The 25,559-nt window shown below is 42.5% G+C and overlaps 1 protein-coding gene across 2 annotated transcripts; it reads right to left on the bottom strand.

Annotated features, from left to right (window-relative positions):
* Positions 1 to 1,218: 1,218 nt before the first annotated feature.
* On the bottom strand, positions 1,219 to 24,281 carry RUBCNL (rubicon like autophagy enhancer). Of its 2 annotated transcripts, XM_063392119.1 has the most exons (16): positions 24,057 to 24,281; positions 23,328 to 23,436; positions 21,018 to 21,126; positions 18,302 to 18,967; positions 13,826 to 13,911; positions 10,526 to 10,736; positions 9,563 to 9,667; positions 7,534 to 7,576; positions 7,045 to 7,177; positions 6,491 to 6,636; positions 5,705 to 5,769; positions 4,365 to 4,603; positions 3,532 to 3,593; positions 2,098 to 2,251; positions 1,889 to 1,979; positions 1,219 to 1,425 (listed from the first exon to the last, which is right to left on the bottom strand). In XM_063392119.1, exons 2-16 carry the CDS (start codon positions 23,397 to 23,399, stop codon positions 1,313 to 1,315), a joined length of 2,295 nt encoding a protein of 764 aa, XP_063248189.1. In that variant the 5' UTR covers positions 23,400 to 23,436; positions 24,057 to 24,281; the 3' UTR covers positions 1,219 to 1,312. The 2 variants fall into 2 exon arrangements, with proteins under 2 accessions (XP_063248189.1, XP_063248187.1); XM_063392117.1 differs by lacking the exons at positions 21,018 to 21,126; positions 23,328 to 23,436; positions 24,057 to 24,281 and adding an exon at positions 19,097 to 21,002.
* Between the last annotated feature and the right edge of the window lie 1,278 nt (positions 24,282 to 25,559).

The following is a 25,559-nucleotide window of genomic DNA, read 5'->3' as shown; positions in this document are numbered from 1 at the left end:
TGTGAAGAGGCCAGGACTGCCCCATGCCAGATACAGCTGCTTCCAGCCGGCTCCGATGGACACACGGCACAGCAGGGCTGAGCACCTCAGCCAAGGCGGTGACACTGATAAGAAAATGTATTTAAGAAAAAGCATGAGAAACAGCAGCAAAAACTCCAAGGTCAGTGAAAAAACAGGAGGAAGAGGTGTCTTAAGCATCAGAGCACAGATTCCCCTGCAGTGCATGGGAAGGACTTTATTGGAGCACATGAATATTTCCTGAAGGAACTACATCTTTCTGGAGAGCCTGTATAGGAGCAGGTTTATCCTGAAAGACTGTAGCCCATGGGAAGGATCCACAGTGGAGAAAGGGGAAAGTGGGAGGAGGTAGAAATAGAAGAAAGGAGCAGTTATGGACTGACAGCAGCCTCGATTTCCCATCTGCCTTGCACCACTTGGGGCAGGTTATAAGGCAGAAAAATTGGGAATGAAGATGCAAAGTTCAGCCTGGAAATTGGGTGGGTGAGGTAAGGGAAAATTACTGGTTTAGTCTTTGCTTTTCACCACCCTACTCAATTTCTAATTTACAATACATTTAACTTTCTCAAATTCAGGGTTTTATTTACCCATGACAGTAGCTAGCAAGTGATTTCCCTGTCTGTATCTCAACCTGTGACCTCTTCCATCTTATTTTCTCTCTCTGTCCTCTTGAGGAATGGGGTGAAAGAGCAGCTGGGTGAAGTGTGAAGAGCACCTAGGAGCAGGCCAAGTTAACTCACCACAGACTGTTGCAAAGACGTGTTTAAAAGAAACTTAAAATTCACTGGTTCACAATAAGCATTTGCCATAAAAATTCAGATTAGCATCTGCCTAAAACTTGCAGACAAGTCTTTTCTATTTATTGTAGAACTTTTCAGAGAACGATTTTGTACTTCATCACTTTTTCCCCCATTTCCAAAATCGAACACAGGCAAAGACTTTGATGGTCACTATCTATACATTATCTGCAGAACTACAGAGATGAATCATTTTTACATGAAAAAATATAGTATTAAAAATCTTACATACAAGGACAAAACATGGCAACAAAAGGCAGCCCAAAAAATAACATCCAGTCTGTAACCAGTTTAGATGAAACTCCTTCATTGAGTTTTCAATGACGATAATAAAGTTGACATTTGTTTTTTGGGTTTTTTTGTTTATTTTACCCCCCACAAAGGAGACATGCATTAAAAACGGTAATGTCTAAAACAACATTATTTAATGCTTAGTCATGCACCTGAAGATTTGGCTCTGAGCACTATCTAAAGTCAGCAGTCAGAGGGACCCAGTATCACTGAAGCACCAGTGAAGGAGTTTCTGAAAGAGTCCTCCGAGCTGAGATCCGCAGACATTTGGGGCAGCCTCCAGACTTGAAGCATGCTTTGTGAAAGCATGTTTTGCACTCTGTTTATACATACGGGAAAAAAAAGGAAAAAAAAAGAGGAAAAAAAGAGAATTTAAAAAGATGAGTCAATAGCTGTGTTCCTTGAATGATGTTCTATCATGTACATTTTAGCACAAAAGTAAACAGAAGCAATGCAAGGCCAGGACAACAACCACCACTGTAACAATTTACGCTGAAAGCTGGCAGGATCTCATGCCTAGACCCAAAAAACAACCTCCCCCTGCAAGCATAACCATGGCCAGGCAAACCCCTGGTTTTGGTCTCTGAATTCACTGATATGAAACAGCTGCCACAGGCTGGTTTTCAAAGATATGTGCTGTCCCTGGTTTCCAAATGCATGCAGATTTTCAAATATGCATGCTTTCAGTGAAGCTAGTTCTCAGTGTTTAAAATAAGTCTAAGTGGTTTTTTACACCAAAATTCCCCCAAGAAGGAAAGAAAAACATTCAGTCTGGAACATACCTGGGCACCTTTTACATTTGGCAGTCTGATGTGGGAAGAGCAAGTCTGCACTCTGACAGAATTCACAGATAAACCCCTTTGCTTGACAGAGCTACAACAACAAAAAGGTTGAATTTAAATCAAAGAAAAAAATTATTTGGGAATGGTAGCAAGGATATTTCCTTACAGTAGCAGCTGCAAGGACACTAAAAGCCCTGTTTTTTGCTTACCTCACAGTCATCTACGTGAGAGGTAGAGCTCTTCAGAATATCTTTAAGGAGGGGCAGTAACTGCCCTCGTTTGATCTTCACCAGATCATCCAATGAGAAGAGATGCAGCTCTTCTGTTAGATGGCTGGGAACCTGTTCAAATTCTTTCAGTACACTGCAAAGAGAAATAAAACCCAATCAAAGTTACAAAAAGTTGTTTCTTGAGTGTATTTCCAGAATAAGCCTCTTTCATGTCCCTAGACACAGGGGGATTATACAGGGCACATTCCTGCTATCTACCTCCCCTCACAATTTGAGATCACTTTAACAAAAATTGGAAGGTTTGGGATTCAGAATGAACTATCTACTCTAAACATACATTCCTCAGGCTTTGGAGTTGCCATACACAGTTACTCCAGCAATCCTTAAATAATGCATAAAGAACTCTCTATTACCTCAGGAAGAGTAGGCAAAATCCCATATAGAATCTAATGTAACAAGCCAGGCTTATTTATTTGCTTTGCAAAGAAGACTTTGAGGGGTTTTATCCTGCACAGGTCACTACTGGGTGAAACTATGCCTGTGCTGAACAGGTGAACACTGGAAACAGAGCTATTGCTTTTAAAATATCACTGATGCAGATAGAAGGCACAGTGACGACTCATACTTATTTCAGTAATAGAATCACAGGGAGTTGAACAAGAGAGACAAAAATCACATTTCTGTTTGATTTTGGTGAACAACATGTAGCTGATACATAAAGAAGAGGTTTATATTAAAAAGAAAAAATGGAACCTACTTTTAAATTTTGTTTTTTTAAAATATTGTTAAATTTATTTTGCTTATACCTGATCTTAAAAAAATCAGCAATTCTGCAGTGATGGTCTTATTATTCACAGGTCTACGGTGAATATGCCCGAAGTTATGCCCACGGTTTGGAAAGGCGAACACACAATCTTTCACTTCTAACAACCAAGATCAAGTTTTGGTCTTCAGCACTTTTGCTTACTACTACTTTCATTTGAATATTTTTTAACATAAACTGAATTGATCATTATGACAGATTTCTGGAAGAAATCTTCAAACGCTCAAGGAACACACTTGTTAGTTAAAAAAAGCCAACATATTTTAAAAGACAAATATTCTCAGAGAGATAAGTATCTTTGACCTTTTAAGAATGAGTGAGAACCTAAGAGAAATGGAACAGGGAAAAATACACACTTAACTAAAATCATTCAACATTTAAAACCAAACTATATTATATACAAGAAACAGCTACCACATAAAACTTGTACTTCACTCAATATTTGCAGCGCAATTTTGTTATAAGAGTTCTCTAACGCCAATATCAACTTATTTAAAACTGTACCCAAATGTCTCTAGAGAAGAAGGCTCTAAAAAGCACATAATGCACATTTTACTAAGCCATTTTTCATGCATAATCATAGTCCATACCTTTCAGCAAACCTGCACGTTTTCAAAAGCTTTTTTAAATGAAAAAGCTGTTCTTGCGCCTCCTAAAAGATGGAGGAGAAAAACAAAGCCATTTTAAAATCAAAAGCATTGTTTTTATATATTCCTAAGTGAGGAACACCACTGTTTGAGTCAGCAACCCTTGCATGCACACCAAACCACACCTAAAAAAAGGAACTTTACACTTAGGCCAGTATTAAACAAATGGATTTTCTAATGCATGAAAGCCTAAGGCAGGCAAAGGCTGTTTTTATTCCCTGACAAGTGAAGTAAGTCCTAATGCCAAAAATGGCTGCAGGTCTTGATGCATGCCAGACCCAGACCTGTGTAAGAACAGGTAAGTATCTCCTCAGCCAAGAAGGGAACACATGCCTACTTGTAGTCTTCAGCAGAACACTCTTCCTGAAGCTGCGGGAGGTACGGCTCTTACATAAGCCAAGGGTGTTTCCCCTAATGGCCCACAAAATTAAGGAGTCATTCAAAAATTACAGAACTTTCCAACAGCCAAAAGCCAGGAAGATGTAAATATTTACTGCAGGAAACCAACTCCCTTATATGCACCAAAAGTGGAAACCACTAAGGAAACACCTCCCAAAGACAAGAGGGCTCAGGAGACCTCTGTCATAGGTTGGAACACCTCTCTTTGCTTTGTTCACCTAAGGGAAAAGAGGGCAAGTCCCAGAAGTGGTGATGGGATAAGTCAGAAAAGAACGACCCTCCTCCCTACCACATAAACACACAGGACATCCTGCCCTAAGGACTTCTTCTTGAAAGTCTCAGACCCAGAAATTCCTACTAAAAAAAGCCACACTTACCCTGACCCTGTCCATTTCTTTACTTTTCGTGTAGAGGGTTTTGTTAATACATGACACATTGAAAATGGGATGCTGCCATATGCTGTCCAGCAGGTGTTTGGAGAAGTTGCACACATAGTATTTTTTGAAATCCCACTTTGAAAGTATTCGGGCAGGAATGGAAGACTGGGCGTAGCTGTGGCAGCAGTCACAGAAGTACTTCCCCAGGTAGTCACAATAGCGGAGTCTCCTGATATACTCTGCAGGCAGACAGCAATGAAATTCTGAGCATTTTAAAAACTTATGGGACACAACTCTTGTCTGTGTGCCTAGTCCAAATAACTCAGATCTAGTGGAATGAAGGGAAAGGGAGTTTTTTTGTTTTATTCTTTTAAGTAGGAGGTTTTATTATTGTGATGAATACATGTACAACATTTGTACTTGGCATTAGAACAGAAAGCTTTCCTCATTTCCGTATTTGTTCAACTGATTATAATTATCAACGTAAGATCTTAGAAAAACCCCTGCTGCTTTAACCACAAAAGAAACACTAGGTAAAATACACAACAAAAATACTTCCACCGATTTTGAAGTCATGTTTGTACAATACTTTTTCATATCAAGAGGTTTGTGGGGTTTTTCTCTGCTATCACAGCATCCCTAATTTGCTCAAACTAACACACTATCATAGATTATTGATACTTTACAGGACACCACAAATGCTGCTCCTGTGAACTGATCAAGAACGAGACCTAAGCACCGCTTCAAAGATTTCTTAGGTAAGATCTGTTTGTCAGTTCTGTAAAACATGGTACTTTCAAGAAGTTCTCACACAGTATCACGAATTAAACAAAAAAACAAGAAAGATTCTGTCATCAAGATCTAAAGAAACAAAAAGTTTGAAAAATACACCCCAAAAGAAGAAAACGACAGATTCCATAAGCTTGCAGACAGTCTCTAAAAAGGAATTTTGGGCATGTCTAAATTTGCACAGGGAAGGAATTATTAAAGGAACAACTGGACTATGCAAAACCAGCACTCTCCAGCCTGGAAGCTTGATTCTTTGGTATCCCTTTTTTTCTGTTTTGCAGTTGACTGTTATGAATTTTTATTGTGCATGAGAAGGATATCTATCAAGTATTGTATTCTGTATTCTATGAAAAATTCTAGACACTGGAAAGATCCCACTGTCTGTTTTACTATTGCAGGCACATCCAACAGTGAGATTTTCCTTCTAGCTCAGATGATTTAAAAACTGTGGTACATCTGTGTTGGTGAGGATCACATTCTGATTGCAGTACTCGTTACAGTACAAGTACTGCACTTATTTGAAGGTTTTTGCCAGTTTTGGTAATACTTACTGCTTTCTATTGGGGTTCCACAACCAACACATGTAAAGTTTTGAGCAGCCACCACTGCATCTCTCCTGTATACAGAGACAAATAGTTAGGACCATTCAGCACCCAAAAGACAGTTTGAATTAACATTCTTCCGAAGTGCAAAAGAGCTACACTGGCACCAGGGAGAACGTCCATCTCGGGAGCTGACTCCTCCACATGAAGAACGGACATTCTGTAAGACCTGTTGAAAGAACTAAATTGTTTTCTATTTCTTAAGGTGGCATCAGTATCATAGGGTTTGGAGAGGGGAAATCCACATTTGCAACTGAAAAAGCAACTGTCCCTGCAGCAACACAGGAATAGCCAGTTTGCTTACTGTCTGCACTTAACAGCATTTGACAGAGGGTGAGACAGCCATTTCCTCACACATGACCTGGTGCCTCCCAGCCCTTTCTGAAAACCAGCTATCCATAAAATATTAACAGGACAGTGGGGAAAGACAAAACTATTCCCAGGTAGTGTCACAAAATGAAATTTTCCGGAGCTAAGTACACTGCCACCATAACACTAAAGAGTACATCTATTATCACAAGGAAAATTGCATCCTCTGTGGTAATCAGGACATGCCAAGAGAGGGAAAAGGATGCCATCTGTTTTCTAGTGAGGCTGGTGACAGACACAGCAACAGCTCTAGACCTGTTCACAAATCATCTGCACATGAACGAGATCTGTTAATCACCCAAGCTCCTTCCATCAGCTTTCCCCATGCTATACTAAATGACAATGTTCAGATCCCTCAAAACTTACTTGACTGAAGGATGAATATTAAATATAATCTGTGATCTTGGTGGGGACCAGCCAGAAGATCCTCTCAACTTGGATATGATCTTTATTTCTTCAGCCAGATTCAAACTGGACTCAAGCTCTCTTGGAATCTCTTCTTTCAGCACAGACTATTGGGAAAGACAAGCTCAGTAAGATAACCAGCCCATCGGCTGGACATATGTTAAATGCTATGGGAGATGTTTATCTCCCTTTATACTCTGGTATTTTACAGTTCAGTTTTCACCTGCATGTATTCTCTCCTCAAACTCCCTCATATCAGTCCCAGAAGAAAGCACATCCTGATTGTTCACAATTACATGTTTTAAATGTGCTGAAATTTGCTGGAGAGAGAAGACATTTTCTAAAAATTTAGATAAAGTGAACTAATAAACTGTAGGGATGCATCTGTATTTGTTTTCTTTTTTTTTTTTTTTTAATGTAGCTTCCTCCTTTTCCTAGCAGTGAAGCAGCTGCAGTGAGACCATGATTATTTGGGGAACTGAATAAAGAGCTCGTTGTTTTCAGATCAGACTCACTCTCTGCTTAGATGAGCTCAGGCAACCAGACAGCTGAACTGCAGAGTCTGTCTGCAACCAGTATTTTCTGAAAGCTCTGCACAACTCCTGGGCTGTTGCTTCAGCAGAATTGCTGCCTGGTTCAAAAGATGATCTGAAAGGTAAGGAATACAGTCAGTAAAAAATAGCAGCATGTCATCAGCATCTCCACTGCCTTTTCTGCATCCCTGAAAAGTTTTCTCCCATACTTCATTCTTACCCTCTTTCTTTGATACACCCAGGCCCTCGAAGAGCCACAGACACCACCCTCCAGCAAGACTAGGGGACCAGAGAAACACTGCCAAGCCAAGCACCAGAGGCATTTGCTGTCAAGCGGCATTCCTTCCCCTTCCTTGAGAGGGCCCGATTTACCACTCCCACAGCTTTCCCTGCCCCAGCCAGAAGAACCACCAGAAAGCTGCTCCAGCAGAAAAGGCAGAGCCACAGGGCTATTACAGTAAAGATACACACCTTTTATCAGGAACAACAGACAGATTTTCAAGGTCTTCAAGTTCTGCAGTAAAGAAGAAAATTTTAGCAAGCCATTTAAGAAACAAAGCGTCTGTTACTCAGGACTATTTTGAAAATATTTTCTGTGTTACCACAGTGTCAGTTTCAAATATATTCATCTTTCCAACACCCTTCCTGAATGTGGGAAATAACCTCAGCCCTAGCTGTCAAACAGGCAAAAGAAGTTTTATCTCCTCTGCATACCTCTGACGTGATGAATAATATTCCCTAATACCTTTGCATCCTATCATCACCATCAGCCTGCCTTCAAGAGCTGAAAGGAGAGACAAAGTGCCTGCTGGTCAAGGTCCAGACAGAAGTCACTCAGCATAAATAATAATGTAGAGAGCCAAGAGAGGCCACAATAGTTTTTTTGGACACTGACAGATGCTTGGAGACACCAACCATAAACATATCAGTTAATGCTATAAACATGTTAGTAGCAGGTGAGATGAATGCAATTAAAGGACACACTTTACTATGTTTACAAAGATACAATATGCTTATGCCAACAAGGTGTCCTCATTGGTAGCACTAGTTTTGACCACGCTTATTGCTCTCAAGACAAATGTTTCCCCATCTATACATCTCAAAGTAACTCTTGCTACTAGAAATGCAGTCTTTTGGGAGCTTGTTCTTCATTTGTAGATCAGGGAAAGATGAGAGCAAAAAATAAAGCTCTAAAACCAAAGAGAACAATAAAAATCCATTTGTTATCAGGAAAAGATAAAACAAAGGTTAAAAGTTGCACAGGCCACTTTTAAGGGTTTCTGCTTCTGCATGTGTAAAAACCAGAAGCAAACTAAATGAAACTCATGATGTCTTAAAGAGAAGCAAAGCACTTATGACTGTAAGAGAATAGAGATATTCTGCTCTAGTCCTGAAGCAGAGGGAGAGACTGCCTAAAACTGAGTCAATCCATTTCATTAGGAAATTATCTCCTAAATTCTCTCAGCCAATGCTGCTATAGCTGACTGAGGTTGTGCCAGTTTCACACTTCCTTCATGCACATTCCTTTGGTTAATCCTTAGACATAATTTCAGTCCCTCTGTTGGGTTTGCATGGCAAGACTTTGGCAGAAGGAGGGGCTATGGCAGAGGCTTCTGTAAGAATCTGCCAGAAGCTTCTCCCATGTCTGAGAGCCAATGCCAGACAGCTCCAGAATGGACACACCACGAGCCAGGGCTGAGCCTGCAGCCATAGTGGTAGTGCCTGTGGGATAACAGAGTCAAAACGGGAGGAAAACAACTCTGCACTGTTGCAGCTGGAGAGAGTGTGAGAATATGTATGAGTAACAGCCCTGCAGACAGCAAGGTCAGTGGAGAAGGAGGGGCAGGAGGTGCTCCAGGGGCCAGAGCTGAGATTCCCCTGCGGCCTGTGGAAGAGCCCAGGCTGGGGCAGGAAGATGCCTGAAGGAGGCTGTGACCTAGAGGGAAGAAGCCCATGCTGCAGCAAGCTCCTGACAGCATGTGTGGGAAGTCCCAGCAGGTAGAGAAATCAGAAGTGAAGTTTAGCCCGGGAAGAAGGGAGAGTTGGGGGGGAGGTGCTTTAAAATTTTATTTAATCTATCATTACCCTACTCTGATTTGATTGGCAAGAAATTAATTTCTCCATGTTGACTCTTTTTTCTGTGACAGTTTTTGGTGAGTGATGTCTCCTTGTCCTTATCTAACCCACAAGCCTTTTATGTTTTCTCTCCAGCAGAGAAAGGAAGTGACAGAGTAGTTTGGTGGTCACTTGGTGTCCAGCCAGGGCCAGCTCACCACACTCCCAAACCAGCAAAGATATTCTTTCCTAGAAAAGAAATCCTGCAGCAGTCTGGTATTTCTGTATGTGTTCTACTAAGGAGCTACACATACATAATTGTTTCCATTTTCTCATGTTATTTCTCCTACAGTAACATCTACTAGATCAAGAGAATTCCCAAACAATGGAACAGATTCAACTGAACAATATATTTATTTCTGCAGTTACAATTTTAAAGTCTTACCAATAATTACATATTCATCCTCTGAGTCACTGTGGCAACGAAATCTGGTAACCTCATGATGTGATGGTAGATGCACTGGTGAGCTGACAGACAGCAAAGCACAGCCTGTCCAAGACAAGGACAAGACCAGTTAAACTTTTCCAGCATTTGTAAGTAGCTGCAATTATGTCTACATTTTTCACCACTTACCAAAACTTGAGCACACAGATTGCACAGAGCAATTTTAATTGTTTTTATACATACACAGAGCAGGCCAGTTCTTGGGAGTCTGTCATACAGTATGTTCCCCAGAATCTTGTAGTGATAAACCCAAATCTTTTATTTTGCCAATGATCTCTCCCCTTCTCATGTCCAAGAATACCATTCATTTTTCCACAGAAGTTTTGTCATTCAGACTTTAGACTTACAATTCATCACTAAGATCTGTACTACTTAAGAGACTAAAATCTACTTAAAAAATGCATGTGCTGACTCAAGCGTAACAATGCCAGGAGCATTTATTATATTGCCTTAAACTGTATGTGAATGAATACTCTGGGGAGTCTCACTCAAACCAATTGCATGGCCTCATCTGCATGCTGCACAAGCAAACACAGAAGGAAAGAGCCAAGCTGCAAATACTACCAAAAAAAAATACATTAAGCAGAGAGAGAAAAACAGCCAGCTACATACTCTGTGGAAAGTCATGCTTGGCTTGTGGCATTTAGACCCTATCTTTTCATTTTAATGTAAAAATAATTATAATTAATAAAACATAGGTGTGAACATCCAAAAGGAAGTATTTGACACACAGGAAAAAGACCTGTGGCATAATGATCCTCAATGGACCCAGCTCTCCAGAGCCTCAAGGAAGGTAAGAGGATTTGGTTCCAAACAATGCCCCCATTTGTTTAGTATTTTCTTGCACAGAAACAAACAGCAAAGGTTTTCAGACAAGACTACATTCTAGATGAAGTAACTTGCCTTCATAACCACTGTCTGAAGAGGTAACAGAAGAATCAGACTTCTTCACTCCAGGGTAAGAAGATGACTCTGAGTCAGTGTGATAGCTGCCATCTGATCCACTTGCTTCCTCCACACCCCAGGACTCTGCTTGTTGCTGGCTTAGGATATTACATTTCATTTTTTCTAGTGATGCTATAATCATATCTGCGACAAAAAAGTGTGCGTTTTCCTGGACACAAAATTGGAACACTCATTATACACAACATATTTGATAGTTAAGGTGAAGTGAAATGTATCATTTTCCCCACACACTTTTTCAACTCTATAAATAAAAATGTAAATCTGTCTGACCTTTTATTTAAACTCAAAAAAACCACCCCAAGGGCAATTCAGGAACAATATGCAAAAGGCAACTGCCCAGATAATTGTCTCATCCTTGATTACAATATACAATCTACTTTTATCTTACCCTAGTATTAGATAAAAATGACTAACTGATGTATATGTATGCATTTCAGAGATGTAGTCTTCTAGTTACACTGCATTATTTAGTATGCAAGCATGCATCCAAGTAACCTATTTAACATGATTTAATTTCAAGTCAATGTGTACAAGCGGTTTTGCACACATGCTAGCTGGAGGGGGCCAGAAGTGGCAAATTTTGAATGGAGTGTAGTAGATCTTCAGGTGGTGGGAAGTACAGGAGCCAGTAAAACATTTTCATGTGTTAAGAGTTAGGGCAGCAAAGCAGGGAATATGCAGTGAGACAGCTTACATGGTCATCTCAATGCTGCATAGAAAATCTGTGATAAGAGTAAGTGGGAACCTGGCTCCCCTGGGCTTCCCACTACCTTAAATAAAAGGTAGCTGTACCAAAGCTTTGCTGTAGCATTTCCAAATCAGACAACACTTCCTTGTCGTGTCCCTTGCCGTCTTGCCTGCTCTGGTCACCTATTTTCTAGGAAAAGGGACCACTGAGACATGGGACCACACACACAAATGGGGCTCCTTCCCTAATAGCACTGCTGTTTCCCTTGCTTTCTGACGTCTAACAGAGCATCCCACCAGCTCCACCTGAGCTACTGCTGATGGTCTGGGCACAGGTCCCACACCAGCTCAGCTCAAAAGTAGATACATCATGGAGAGACAGCTGTACTCAGGTGCTTGGGTGGAAACCCAGAGGTGCCCAGGATACTCTCTCCCCTCAACTGCCATGTGCAAACCTAAACTTACATCTAAAAACCTATGGCAGTATCCAAAGACAGAGATTCTTGAGTTCAGGATAATTAAAGCTGTATAAAAGTGGCTTATGTTCAGAAAATTGTACCACTCGACATCAGTATTCATTACATCCCCTCAAGTTGTGTGGGAACCATGAAGAAAGACATCAGTGTTTAGGAATAGCAAAATCTTAAGGAGCACAACAGACAGCACAGCTTTCTTACTGCTCACAGACAAATACACATAAACAAGATTAATCTCAGCATCAGACAGCGCCCAAGTCCCTGTGGGTGTTTGGAGAGACTTATCTTTTTCCCAACACTAATTAATATTACTTGCTTGGTGCACAGTTTCCCCAGAGACAACTTTCAGTGAACTTTAGGAGTCCAGGACTTGGCTATCTTTCCATTAGCAAAGATATAATTTAAAAGCCTTTTTCCCTTTTGGGAGATATTTCCTACTTTAAAGATACAAAAAGTTTCAAGTTAGTGGCAGAGCACAGCCTGTTGGCATGCCCTGATGATAAAAGCAATTATGAGTGTATCTGAGGGAGCTGCATTGCAAAAACATGAAATAGAACACAGGGACTCCTGTATTCAGCATGACTGTCAGCTTTCAGCTCTGCCTACTGATATCTCCCTCACACTACAGAGCAGTCCCAGCTCATCTGTGACACACCAACCTTCTCATTTCCGTCCTCTCCCACTAACATCAGTGGAAAGCCCCTTCAAGATTTCTGACCCATTTCCTTCCTGGCCCACAACTACAACTCCAGGACCTGCTGACACCACATGTACCTTAACTTTCAGTTCTCATGTTCAAAGAGATTATATCACAAGCTAAAAGTATTTGAAGTTTTGTGAGTTTTTGTTTGGTTGTGTTTTTTTGTTCTTTGAGTTTTTTTTAAAGGCAGCCTTGCTCATAATGATCTGAGCTCTTGCTATCTTTTAACTTGTAATGACATCAGCCCCCAATCTCTGCACAGCAGTAGTAGCTGATCAGATCTTGCCTCACTCAACACTCAGGTTGTGGTTTCTAATCCAGATAACTGCTCACTGGTCTCCTGGTGTCTGAAAACAAATTACTTTTGTTTTAGGTCCCACATTACAGATGGAGAAACATTGTCTCCTTCCTGAAACACCTTTCATAAAAAGCAACATGAAAAACTAGTTCAAGTTCATTTCGTTTTGGTGTGTGATTTATTGAGTTTTGTTGTTTGAAATGCACCTTATGAATGTTGAGATCTTCAAACCAAAGGCAGAACTTGCTACTCCAGTAAAACCAGTGCTGTGCACAAAGATGATGATCACCTCTTGGGCCCAGGACATGGGATCACATGCACACAGCCCAGCAAAAAAAAAATTTCCTTTTCTAGGCACATTTTTAAAGCTCTTTTATATTAAATCCTACTCATTCCAATCCATTAACCCTTCTTTTCCACTGTTGGAAAAGATTAACATTTAGCACACAGAGTTATGTGTGGCAGCTTTAGCTCCTCAGCTTTAGATCTGTTTATAAGTGGACCATCTATCTGGCAACACACCTAAGACTGTTTGGGGCCCTTATCAGAAACCATGAGAAACTGCTCGAATTACTGCAATTATTGTGCTTGTTATTCATACTGTAATTCTTTGACAGTAAATTTCACATGCTCATCATAAGCACACACAAAAAATCCCCATCCTCTCCCCATCTTTTGATAGTAAAAGCATGAGGTAAATCTCATGCATGCAGCTGCAACAACTTCTATGTAACTTATTCTAACATAACTTTAAAGTTACTAATGTTAAAGTTTTCTTTTAAGGAATGTGTGGGGAAATGATGGAATGAAAAGCAGAAACATTGTTCCTGTATATATTTTCATTATTTAAAAAAAATTCAAATATTTAATTAATGGGTCAAGAGTAGAAGACAAATCATGAAACAGGCATTTTATATTTGTAGGTTCACCCATAGAGGGCAAGAAGAAGGAAAATAGAGTATTTGTAAATATTAGTACATCAGAAAGTTCTTTTATTGAGAAACACCCCATGTCATTTGGTTTTGCCACAATAAAATGTAAAAAACATTATGATGATAGCATTATGTTGTCCTCACCTTTTCCACATCCTCTGGAAGCATGCACACGTCCTGTAGTGAACGATTCAAGGGTATAGCACTTATATTCAAAGGAGAAGTAGAACCTGTGGGTGTTAACAGGAACTTTTATTAGTTACTTCTTTCTCTGCAGCTCCCATGATGCATGCAGGGACTTCCAGAAAGCAAAGCAAACTTTTTTTCCCAAAACTGAACACCAGTGGGGCTGGAGACTGTGGTAGAAGCTAAGGGGGAGAAAAATGTGAGAAACATGCTGGCATTTCAACTACGGCAACCTAAAGCATGAACATCAACTACCAGAGAAGCACAGTTTAAATACTGTGCTGGGACAGCAGCACTGCACTCCCACAGCAGTTCTCTCCAAGCTACAGCCTGAGCTGCTGGGGACAACCACAAACAGAACCTGAGGCTGGACTTGCAGTGATGCTCTGCAGTTGGTGACACAGCCAGCTGACACTGCACTCTGCTCACTCTCAGCTGCCGGAAGAAACACAAATCTCACTGCTGTTTGGGCAGGCAGAGAGATGCACCAGCCTTAAAAGACTGCCCATATCATGGCTGGCATCGTGTTTGGAAACATTAGCTTTGGAAAACATTTTGCCATTATGTTTCCATACGCCGAGGAAATGTCCCTCCTGCTTCCAAATACAACCCATACTGAATGGTAGTATGTCCAGCTGTGGCATTAGCCACAGCATTCCTTGCTTCCCAGAATTGCAGTTTTGTTCTCCTGGCAGTCACTGATGAGTATAATGAGTATGTGAAATAAATTTTATCTCTTTTTCCCCAACAAGAACTTTTCACTGTACAGTAGAGCACACATCAGGTTTTTATTGGTGCTTACTACCTCTTCTTGGACCTCGAACTCACACAGTTTCTGTGTCACTCTCGTGATGTTTACAGGGTAAAACAAGTCATATGTGCTGGAAAACAGCCACCACACAGACACCATTTAAAGCTATTCCAAATAGCACAGCTTAATCAATGGGTTTTTATTTTTTTTTAATGCCCTGCCTAAATTTGTTTAAAAGCCACAGTCTAAAGAGCTCCCACAAAACACGATGATAATTTATGTAAAACTTTTCTCCAGCTAAGGGACACCGACTCTCAGGCCTAGTTTGGATTATTTATATTGCCATGCTTAGAGAAACCACGTTACGCTGCCCTGAGCATGGATGACATCAGGCTGTAAAGTCAATACTGTGCTCGAGCGTAGCGACACGGAGAGTTTTTTGTACGGAATTATTAATACCTCCATTGTGTACACCATGAAGGAAAAACGGAAGGCTGACAATATGACTTTTCAAAACACATTTAATGGCCTAATTAAGTTATTTTCATACTTACCTGATGATTCATCTTACTAGGTAAGCTCTATAGCTTGATAATAGACTACATTCTCGCCAGTTAAGATAACAAATATTACTCTCTAAACTAAAAATAATAAGTAGAAATAAGGAAATGGGAAAATTATTTCTTTCTCTTTAAAATATAAGATGCAATTCATTTTAAATATAATTTTGAAATCTAATGAGAGCTCTTTCCTTTTCTTACCTCTTGCATCCCACTTGCATCTTTAAGTAAAGAGAACGTAAAAAAATCACAGGAAAGAAGCCTGGCACATCCAGCAAAGGGATGCAATTCTGGGTCTGATGCAGAAAAGTTATCTGGTTGCCTTTCTGCTCCTGAATGCTGCTGCAGGAAGGCTGCTGAGCTGGGGAAAAAGCCCTAAGAGCCAGAGAAGGAAGTGACCTTGATGTACACAGAGGTTAAAGGCAAGAACAAGCCTGTGAACTCAGTGACACACCAGCCACAACAAAGTCCCCACAAAACACTAAACTCAGTCACAAACTCTTCATTAACAGCAACAGAGCCTTTTCAAAGGGCTGAATAAGGGCCATCCTCCGGTGGCCTCAAACACATGAACAAAGCATAGTAGGAATTTCAGGGGACCAGCAGAAAATCCCACTAAACAAAAATTAAATTCCACTGAAAGAATTGTATTTATTCTGATTTAAGTGATATTACATAGTTCTTTTTTGCATCCCTCATCAATTCTCCTGTGAGAAACCACCATCTCTGAGACAGCAATAGAAAGAACAGCAAGTCAGGAAACCCTACTGTGTAATTCCTGCACTCAAATTAGGTATTACATTTTTCTTTTTCATTTTGCTATTCACTTTTCACACCTTCATAGCACTGGAGAGGCCAGAAGAGAATGAGACCTCATTACCCAAGCTACCCAGTACTGTGTTGATGGTTAAAAGCAACAAGGAATGAAGAAATGCAGAAGTTTTCAGTTTGTACAGAAAAGGCCTAAGGCAGACAGACCATACCCCATTGCGAAGTGTCTAACAGGATCCTGCCACCTGTGAGGAGTATTTTTTAATAAAAGCAAGGATGCTCTCTTCAGTCACCTGGCTGCCGCACTCCTTGCTCCCTTTGTTTTCTGGAGAGCAGCAGCACTGCTGCCCCAGCGCAGGCTGGTGACACGTCCGGCCCGTGCCAGAAGGTCGAGTCACGCGCCGTGTGTTTGTTCCTCTGCACGTGCCCGCAGTCCCCGCTGACCGCGCGAGCCTGGCCTGTGTTTCCAGACCCAGCTCCCCAAACACGTGGGACTGGCCTCAGCCAGCCCCAGCTGCTGGGTGCGGTTTCCTTCTCCCTGAGGGGCACTTCTCGAAGGCACGGAGCCAAGGCAGCACCCAGCAGAAGGAAACAGCCACCATCGTCACACACTAAGTGATGACAACAGCCTGCCCCAGAGGACAGAGGTGTTATTAAGAGCGCTCAGTCCTGCAGCGGCACGTGCCTGTTTGACACCTTGCTGCCAACCCAGACCTTGGAGGAGTTCTGGGTGAATAGCTACAAAGAAACTGGAAGTGGAGGTCAGTGGAGTGCCACTGCCAGGACTACTATTGACCAAAAGGAGAAGAAAAAATCCAAATCAAAACAAACCAACAAAACCTAGACTTTGTATTATTCTTTTATAATACAAAGGCAGGATGAACACTCCCTGCTCTTTGCCTTTATCGCAGTGGAAAAATCAGACCTCAGCTGCAACACTTTCTGAAGAAACTTATCATCGTAGAGGGTTTGGATTGGAATGGACCTTAAATCTTTGTTCCAAAGCCTTGCCATGGGCAGATACACCTTCGACTATACCAGGTTGCTCAAAGATCACTCACAGGACCAGGCTGATCAAGACCCCATCCAACCCAGCCTTGAACACTTAAAGGGATGGGGCATCCACAACTTCCCTGAGCAAACTGTGCCAGTGCCTCAGCACCCGAGGTCATTTTACAATCATAGTAAAAGATTTTTTCCTAATATCCAAACGCCCTTCCTATTTTTTATAAGACCCCCTAAGTGCTGCAGGGCTGCTACAAGGTCTCCCTGGAGCCATAGCCAAGCTGAAGAACAACCCCAGCTCTGTCTGTCTTCATAGGAGAGGTGCTCCATTCATCTGAACATCTTTGTGGCCCTAATTTAAGTCCTTAGGTGCCACTAACACCCTTTATAAACAAAATCAAAATGCTTCACCTTGCTGTACCAAAGGCTGCTCCTGTCAGGTGTTAAACAGGAGGGGACTGTTCTGCTGCCTCAGCCAAAGGGGCAGGGACCCCAGCCTGCAGCCCAAGAAGGCTGGCACATCTCATGGAGGCACACACAGCCCCAAGGCCAGGCCAGCTGCTCCCCCAGCCATCTCAGAAACACATGCTGAACTCTCCCACTGAACAGCTCCTCACCTACAGGCCAACACTGCCCAGAGCCCCCTAACACTGCAGGCACAGAAGGCACCCTGCTCAAAGGGCACCCTCTGCTAGCAGGCCTCAGCCAGTCCTCTTCAAGGACAATATGTGGGATTGATTATCCATATGGCTGGAAACTGGTGAAAGGTATAAAGAACCTGTTCTACATCAGATGGGGGTTTGTGTCTCCAAGACCTCAGGTGCACTTGGAAAGGGGAAAAGGAAAAACAGTCGTGCTCCAGAACAAGCCAATTTAGTAATAATAAACTGTATGATAATGCCCTGCCTCCAAAACCACAGAATCCAAGGACTCCCTCTCCCCCAGCTCCTCCCAAACACAACATGACCCCCCACACACCAATGAATCACTGCCCAATCCCAGATCCATGGTATCTGCTAGTGGGAAAAGGGTAAAAGTGAAGACAAGATAAAGCTGCTAGACAGCTCATCCAGTGGACGTTCTACATTTCTCACCGCTCAGCAACTTTTACATTTTACCAACAGTTGTATATTACAGAAGCATCCTGAGAGATGCCCACTGCAAAAGTGTGAGCATCTCCCATTTTACTAAGACCGCCCCTCTGGTTCTCCTCGGTTTTTAAGCTCTTTCTCCCCTCTCTCCTATTTCGAATGACAGCATCTGTCTTATTTGCAATCACCATAAATAAGGCTTACTTCAATTACAGTTCTTTCCAGAGATCTTACAACAAAAATGCTGTAAAGTTACCTGTTGGATTGACTGGCTCTGGCTGGGAAAGGCCACTGGGAGAATCGCTGTCGCTGCTGCTGAGAGGCACAGGCTCCACGGCACAAGGGTATTTCACTAGATCTGCTTTACCAACAGCTGGGTTTGAAAGCAGCCTTGGGAAAGCCAAGTCTCTTTCAGGGGAGGTACAAGATTCTTTTCTAGAATGCACAACAGCGGATGTGACGGTGCCTCCTGTTAATGTCACCTGGGTAAAGCAGTCACGCTTCACAGGGGACATGCTTGAAAGAGTGAAACCATGCGAGGAGGAAGCAGCAGGATCTCCACCAGTGTAATGGGGACAAGGGAAACTATCTGGCGAAGGTTTGGGGGAATCACAGCTTGTGTTGTCCCAACACGCTCGGGGCCGTGTAAACCGAATGTCTGTTTGTGTACAGGCAGTGGTGTGATGTGCAGAATCACTGTCACTGTCATCATGGCTGTCCCCAGCGCTGCTTTCTTCCCACTGTTCTGCATCGCTGTCCGGATGCTCAGCTCCCTGCATTGTGTTCTGCTCCAACACCAAAGAGGGCTTCAAACCAGATGCATTTAAAACAGACACGAGAATGTCTTTGATAGCTTCAGCACTGCCTGGGTACGATCCAAAACTTCCAGCATGTCCAATCACTGCTGGCCTCGAAGATTCATCTGCTCAGAAAATAGAAGACAACGAGAGGTTAAGCAACAATACTAAGAAAAAGTTAATACACAACATGAAAAAAATACATTGTATTTTTTACACAGATTAGAAGACAGGAAACAGCTGAATTCACTCACCACTCGCTGCTGCCTCTTCCTGCAAGAAAGCTCTTGCTTTCTGCACTCAGGAAGCAATTCTGTCATTGATAAAGGCTAGGTAATAAACCAACAGTAAAGTATTCTGCTGCTATCCAAACACAATTAGCTAAGTCTTTAATGGTGACTGATTGTCAGTGGGCTCAAAAACATCACTGCTCCTCAAAACAGGATAACAAAACTAATACAGGTACTAATCCTATTGCCAATAGAAGAGAAGATTGCATTATAGTAAGTCACATGGAAGATCAATAGAGCAAAAAGAGTAACAAAAAATACAGTCAGTAATACAAGGTCAATGTGTGTTTCAGTTCAGAGTGGAAATGGCTGAAGTAAACCTCAGTCCATTATTCATGGAGTAGCAACATGTAGCCAAAACCATAACAAACTTAGGCCTGTCACAGCAAGATCATTATAATGCCTTTGAAAGAATGAAGAGCACTGCCAAGGTCTTATGTGATCTCCTGCAAAATTGTATTTCAACAGAAAATGGAAAAACTGCTTTTAGTGGCAGACATAGCAACATTAGCAGGAGACAGAAGCGTGCACTACAACCAGTAGCTTATGAAGAATAAACTGAAGTCCTATACCTTGAACAAAAGAAACAAAAGAACCCAAAACCAAACAAACAAAAAGCCTCAGAGGAACTGCCATAATCCAAGTAATTGAGAGATTAGACACAAAGTCTATGTTCAAGAAAAAAACATCAACACAATGAAGTTACCAACTATCTCCTTTGGGGAAGATAAGTCGGTTGTAAAATTCTAAGAATAGATACAATCAAGAAGAATCATTTCCAGGACAAAGAACTCCTAGTTAGGACCACAAGGATTGTTAAACACTGCTAATGAAAAAAGCACCAAGTCTCGCAGACTCCAGACTTTGCCCAGAGGTTCCTCTCCTCAGACATATCTCATTGGAAAACAGTAAACTTCTCCATGAGTGTCTCACCTGGAAGCCTGCATGCACACAAACAACATGATAAGAAAGCTTACTAATGAAGGGATCAAAAGCAAAATAAAAAACTCCCATGTTATTTTGGAACAGCAAGTCCATATAAAGACCAGTGCTCATCAAGAAAAAGCTGGAAAAAAGCAAGAACATCACATATAACTGAAACTGCAAGAGCTGCTAACAAAGCTATCCTAATAAAGCCAGGTTAAAATCAGCCCGAGTATTTCAATAACAGGGATCAGTTACAAGCCACTTACCAGGACAAAGCTCTTGCAGAAATAACAGCAAAAATGCACACTTTACTGGCTGCACTTGCAAACAAACATCTTGTCAATGTAGCCAGCCATGGCAATATAAGGATAGGAATGCAAAAATTAAAACTAGCTGACTGTCAAACAAATACATTTCAAACTTTTCAGGGAAAGAAAGGTATTTTGTTAACTACTGACATTTCAATTGCACAGGAATACCTCAGTTTGGGCTGCAAACATCATTCTTCTCTGTGCAAAACATTTAGTGTTATAATCAAAAAATCGTAAATTTTTATGGGCTGAAAGGGGCCTGAAAGATCATCTAGTTCCAACCCCACTGTGGTAAGTGGGGACACCTTCAAGTAGGCCAGGTTGCTCAGAGTCCCATCCAACCTCGCCTTGAACACTTAGAGGGATGGGGCAACCACAGCTTTTCTGAACAACCTGATCCACCCTCATACACAAAGGTCAGCATTAACTAAAACGGCCAAACAACCATTAAAAGGCAAAAAACACCCATACTTGCAAATTATATAATGTATTTTGGTGTTGTACCACCCTCAAAGCCACTAAGCAAGGAACCCTCTTCAAACAAACTAGACTTGTTCAGTACACACAAACACCAATAGCTTTTGCTAGCACCACAAGCACCAGCGAAATTCCCCAGAGGAAGGCAATTTGGAACAAACTGGTATTACCTGAGAGAACAGAGATTTGAGGTGTTGGAGCAAGGCAGCTAATCCTCACTGAGGGATTTGAAGAACACGCTGAGCCGGTGAACGCCACCTTTAGGCTTTCGTGGTTTAACTACAATGAGAACAGAGAGGCAGATAATTTGGTTATAAGATAACAGCACTCTGCTAATGACACCATCAGTCCCACAGTCATCCCAGCAGGAAGAACACTTTTCTGAGGCCTGCTGACAGTCACCTAACCACTGCCTACAGTTCTGGCAGCCTGAAAATCTTCCCAGAAGCATGCACTGTCTGGAGAGTACTGGCATCTCAGCTCTGCATCTCTCATTTCACTCCAAAAGGCAGGTGACCAAACGAAACTCTCCACAGCAGGACAATTAAACATGTGCATAAGGCACAAATGAGACAAAATGCTGAATAGGATGCCTGTGTGTCTGCCAAACAGCAACAGAGTGGAAAAGAATTCAAGAAACCACAAATCGGTATCTGGAAGCATGGATCTATTTAGACATACACAAGTTATAAGGTAAATCTATGAGGATCCAATCCCACAAATATCTGATCAATGTGCTGCTTGATCTCCCAGCACTAACAACTGGGAACAAGTGTAGTCACGTCACCTAATTTGATAGAACACAGTACATGTGGTTCATATCAGCAACGTGACTGACCCAGCATAATGCAAGAGGTGACACAGATACATAATTCTCAGCCTGGCACAGGAGCCTGCCAGTATAAGGGGATCAAAATTTTGAATGCATCTGAACTGCCTGAGCAGGTTTGTACCAGATCAGGTTTGTACTTCACTTTTTACAGTCATAATGCTTCCAATTCAGTATTTTTTCTGTCAAAGATGGATTTACCATTACCACCATTTACCATTATACTGTCGAACCAGTGTAAGCTGAACCAGGGAAGCAATTTAGTGTAGATACTCAGGGGCTAATTCCAACATGAGACTATGTTACATTTAGGATCATGGCAAAGCAACAGGTATCCTCCCTAAGCTCAAAAATTCCTTGTGAGAACCCAAGATTTGTCCCCTCCCCTCCCTACTCAAGTAGGCCTCAAGTACATCATGGACCTGCAGAGCACATCACAGAAACCAGGGAAATGAAAGGGATGCCCTGCACCCACATGCACCTCGTTAAAAGGCACTTAACCAAGGTGTTGTGCCTTCCCCCCCACCCGCATCAGTGAGAACGTCTGCACGCTGAAGCACGACCAGGACTCCTCTCACCCTCCCCTGAACTCTGTGACCCCATACAAAGAGAAAGGAATTAAAGGTGTGCTGTTCTCGCCCACCCTGGGTTGTTGACCTCTACACTTCCTACGTGGAAGAGTGAGGTGACTCAGACTACAGCTCTTGTCCAGATACCCTTCAGACTCACAAAAAGCAGAAGAAATTAAAACCCACACAGAATTTCCCTTTCAACTGAAGAATAACGTTTCAAGCCAAAAATAGTATGTTTAATTTCAAATATTTAGCATTTGATTATGCCAGTTCTTAGAAAAATACTCTTTTCAGTATCTGTTAGGGTTTTCTACTTTTTCCCCTCTCTGCACTTCTTTAAAGAAACTGGCATGTAGGCAGGTTTTATACATATAACTATCATATGGTCAATATCAGTGGATAAAGTAGGAACGATTTTTAAATAATTTTATTAAAATTTAAAAAATTGTTTTCAATACAGTTAACCAACTCAGCAATTAACAGATTCTACCTCTTAGGATGCAAGCATCCCAACTGCCCAGCAAGATAAATACAAGTACTTTATCAGTAAGGACAGCTATTAAGGGTGCTGAGTTTTAAGACTTTTATCTTTTTGTTTTAAACAATGCTCCCATCTCTCGGTTCTTATCAGAATGGTTTGAGAATTCAAGTACGATTTCCATTTACTTTCAAGATGCTACGATTTCAACTACATCACAGGGGGGAAAAAAAGCTACATAACTATAACTGTCTGCTCCAACAACCAAAAAAAAAAGGGGGGGGGGGCGAGAAATCAGCAGTAATAAGGAAATACAACAACAACAGAAGCACATGGAAAGCACAACACACTGCCATAAGAAAAACAAAAAACACCACTAAACCCACACTGACAATCTGACATCTTCCTACTATAAAGAAGTCTGCCTTTTCCTCCCCCACCTCCAGTATTGGGACTGTGTTTCCCAAGTTAACTCCACCAGCATTTAAAAAAAATTTACTACGTCCACTGATGACAACTAAAAGCTGGTTTTCTAACCAAGACATCCCCCCCAGGCTAACGAGCACACGGAGCCACCATTCAGAGGTCTCCCTGGCCTCACCTTCTCAGAGCAGGGGTGCTTGAAAACTTCTGTTCTGCTAAAGCTGGCGAGCGCTACCGCATGGAGAGACATGATGGGAAAGCTTTCATTTTTTGGTGTTGTTAAGTACCTGGAAGCATAGAGAGAGAATTACAGTCACCACCACATTATCCGTGCTTCTCCATCTGTTTTGCAGACTCTACAGTTAATATGCTGAACTGTTTTCCATCCCGACTTGGCATGCTTATAGAAGCTTACCGAAAGGCACAGCTCAGCAGCAATGGAAATGTGCTTTTAAAAAGCGCCTAACTGAGGGACGGGAGGCTGTTTGCTCGCCTGTTTGTTTTGTAAGTAACACAAGAAGAACGCTTTCCACATGCATAAGAGGAAGATTATTGATCTGCGGTACTTCACAGTTTGCTGTAAAAGGAGGAAGAGCGGGAGCGGAGCAGGCGGGAGCGGAGCAGGCAGGAGCGGAGCCCCCGCGCTCCGGCTCTGCAGCAGAGGCTGCTCCCCCCGCGCCGGGCGCGGCAGGGGCAGGGGCAGCCAGCGGCGATGGCAAACACGGGCGATGGCCCCGGGACGCGGCGCAGCCCCGCTCACGGCAGGGCTCTGCTGCCATCGCGGCTCGGCAAGCGCTGAACCCGGAGGGACCCCGGCACCTCCCGCCGGCCCGGGCAGGCGTGCCCTGCCCCGCGCCAGGCACCGAGCGCTCTCCCGCCCCCGCCGCCCCCCGATCCCCGCTCCCACCTGCGGCCGCGGCTCCGGCGCCTCCTGCCCGCCCCGCCGCCTCGCCGAGGATACTGATGCCGCCTCCTGCCCGCTCCACGTCCGTCCGTCCGTCCGTCCGTCCCTCCCTCCCTCCCTCCCTCTCTCTCGGCCCGCCCACCCTCCGTCCCGAGGCGGAGCTCAAAGCAAATGACGCCGAACAAACCTAAACAACAAAAGAGTGCTGCCGAGGACAGCGTGGGGCTGTGCGCTTGTTTGGGCTGGAGAATAGGAGGCTGGGGGCCAGCGACCTCGTTGCTCTTTGCAGCTTCCTGGGGAGGGGAAGAGGAGAGGGAGGGGTTTGGTTCTTCTCGCTGGTACCCAGCGACAGGACGTGTGGGAATAGTTCAGAGCTGCTCCTTAAATTTATACTCTCATTTCTTTGCCGAGAAGAATGGCGTTCCCCAAGGCTGTCCGTGTTCGAAAAGCATGTGGACAACGACCTTATCAACATGCTTTAACATGATCAGCCCTCAGTTACCCAGGCAGTTGGACAAGGTGATCATCGTAGGTCCCTTCCGAATGGAAGAGTCTATCCTACAACCGAACAAAGCCTAGAGGAGTCCATTGGGAGTGAATGGAGCGTGTTCGCTCAGTCCTGTGACCTGGGGTAGGATACACAGAGGCTTCTCGGTAACAAAGGCAGACACGAGTCAAGAATCAGCTATATCCGAGCACTTGCTATCAAGTGGCTGATTGGAAATGACAGGTCCATTCTCACTAGGCTTTTGGAGAAGAATTGAGCCATCTGCCACGCTGATCTACGAGTCAGCTGCCCTAGCAGGCTCAAAACTAGCAGGCTGTTGTTCCTAGTAGCCAGTCTGAGCTAAAAATACAGTGAAGGAATGCTGAGCTGTATTTGTGAAGCTAAAAAATTGCTGATTGTCCATAAAATGCAAAAAAATATGTGCAGGAACTTAGGAAATTGCAAATCATGAGGAAGTAGTAAGGAGATAGAGTCCAGATGGTACCATGCAGAAATAAGTAGAAGCAGTAAATAGAATGTAAAACAGAGCTGCAGCTGAAAATGTGGCTTTCAGATGTTCTGGAGTAATTGTCTCCTTTTTAAGCACAAATGATGACTTAGCCTGTAAAAATAGGACAGTGGAAATGGGCTGTGGAAACTTAGAAGGAGCTGCTGGCCACGCTGCAGTTGCCTGAATTTAGTCTGGATGGGGCTCTAAGCAACCCTGATCTCATTGAAGATGTCCCTGCTTATCCCAGGGGGGTTTGACTAGATATCTTTTAAATGTCCCTTCTAACATAAACTATTCTATGATTCTATGTTATCCTATGGTGTGAGTTTCTCAGATATAGAATTATTATTTGTAAAACTAAATTCTACTTTTGAGACATATTCATGTCAGGAAGGGCAGGTAGTAAGATGGAAAAGTTATAGATTTATTTGTAGTTTTACTAAAGCCTGGCAAAAGATGTGCTAGGGAATTTGTGTTTTACTCCCATAAAGTTTTCCAAAATCTTTAT

Source organism: Prinia subflava, chromosome 3 (genome assembly GCF_021018805.1).
Source record: "Prinia subflava isolate CZ2003 ecotype Zambia chromosome 3, Cam_Psub_1.2, whole genome shotgun sequence".
Classification (NCBI taxonomy): Eukaryota; Metazoa; Chordata; class Aves; order Passeriformes; family Cisticolidae; genus Prinia; species Prinia subflava.
The sequence above is the reverse complement of the archived record's forward strand: the minus strand, read 5'-3'. Positions and strand labels throughout refer to the sequence as shown.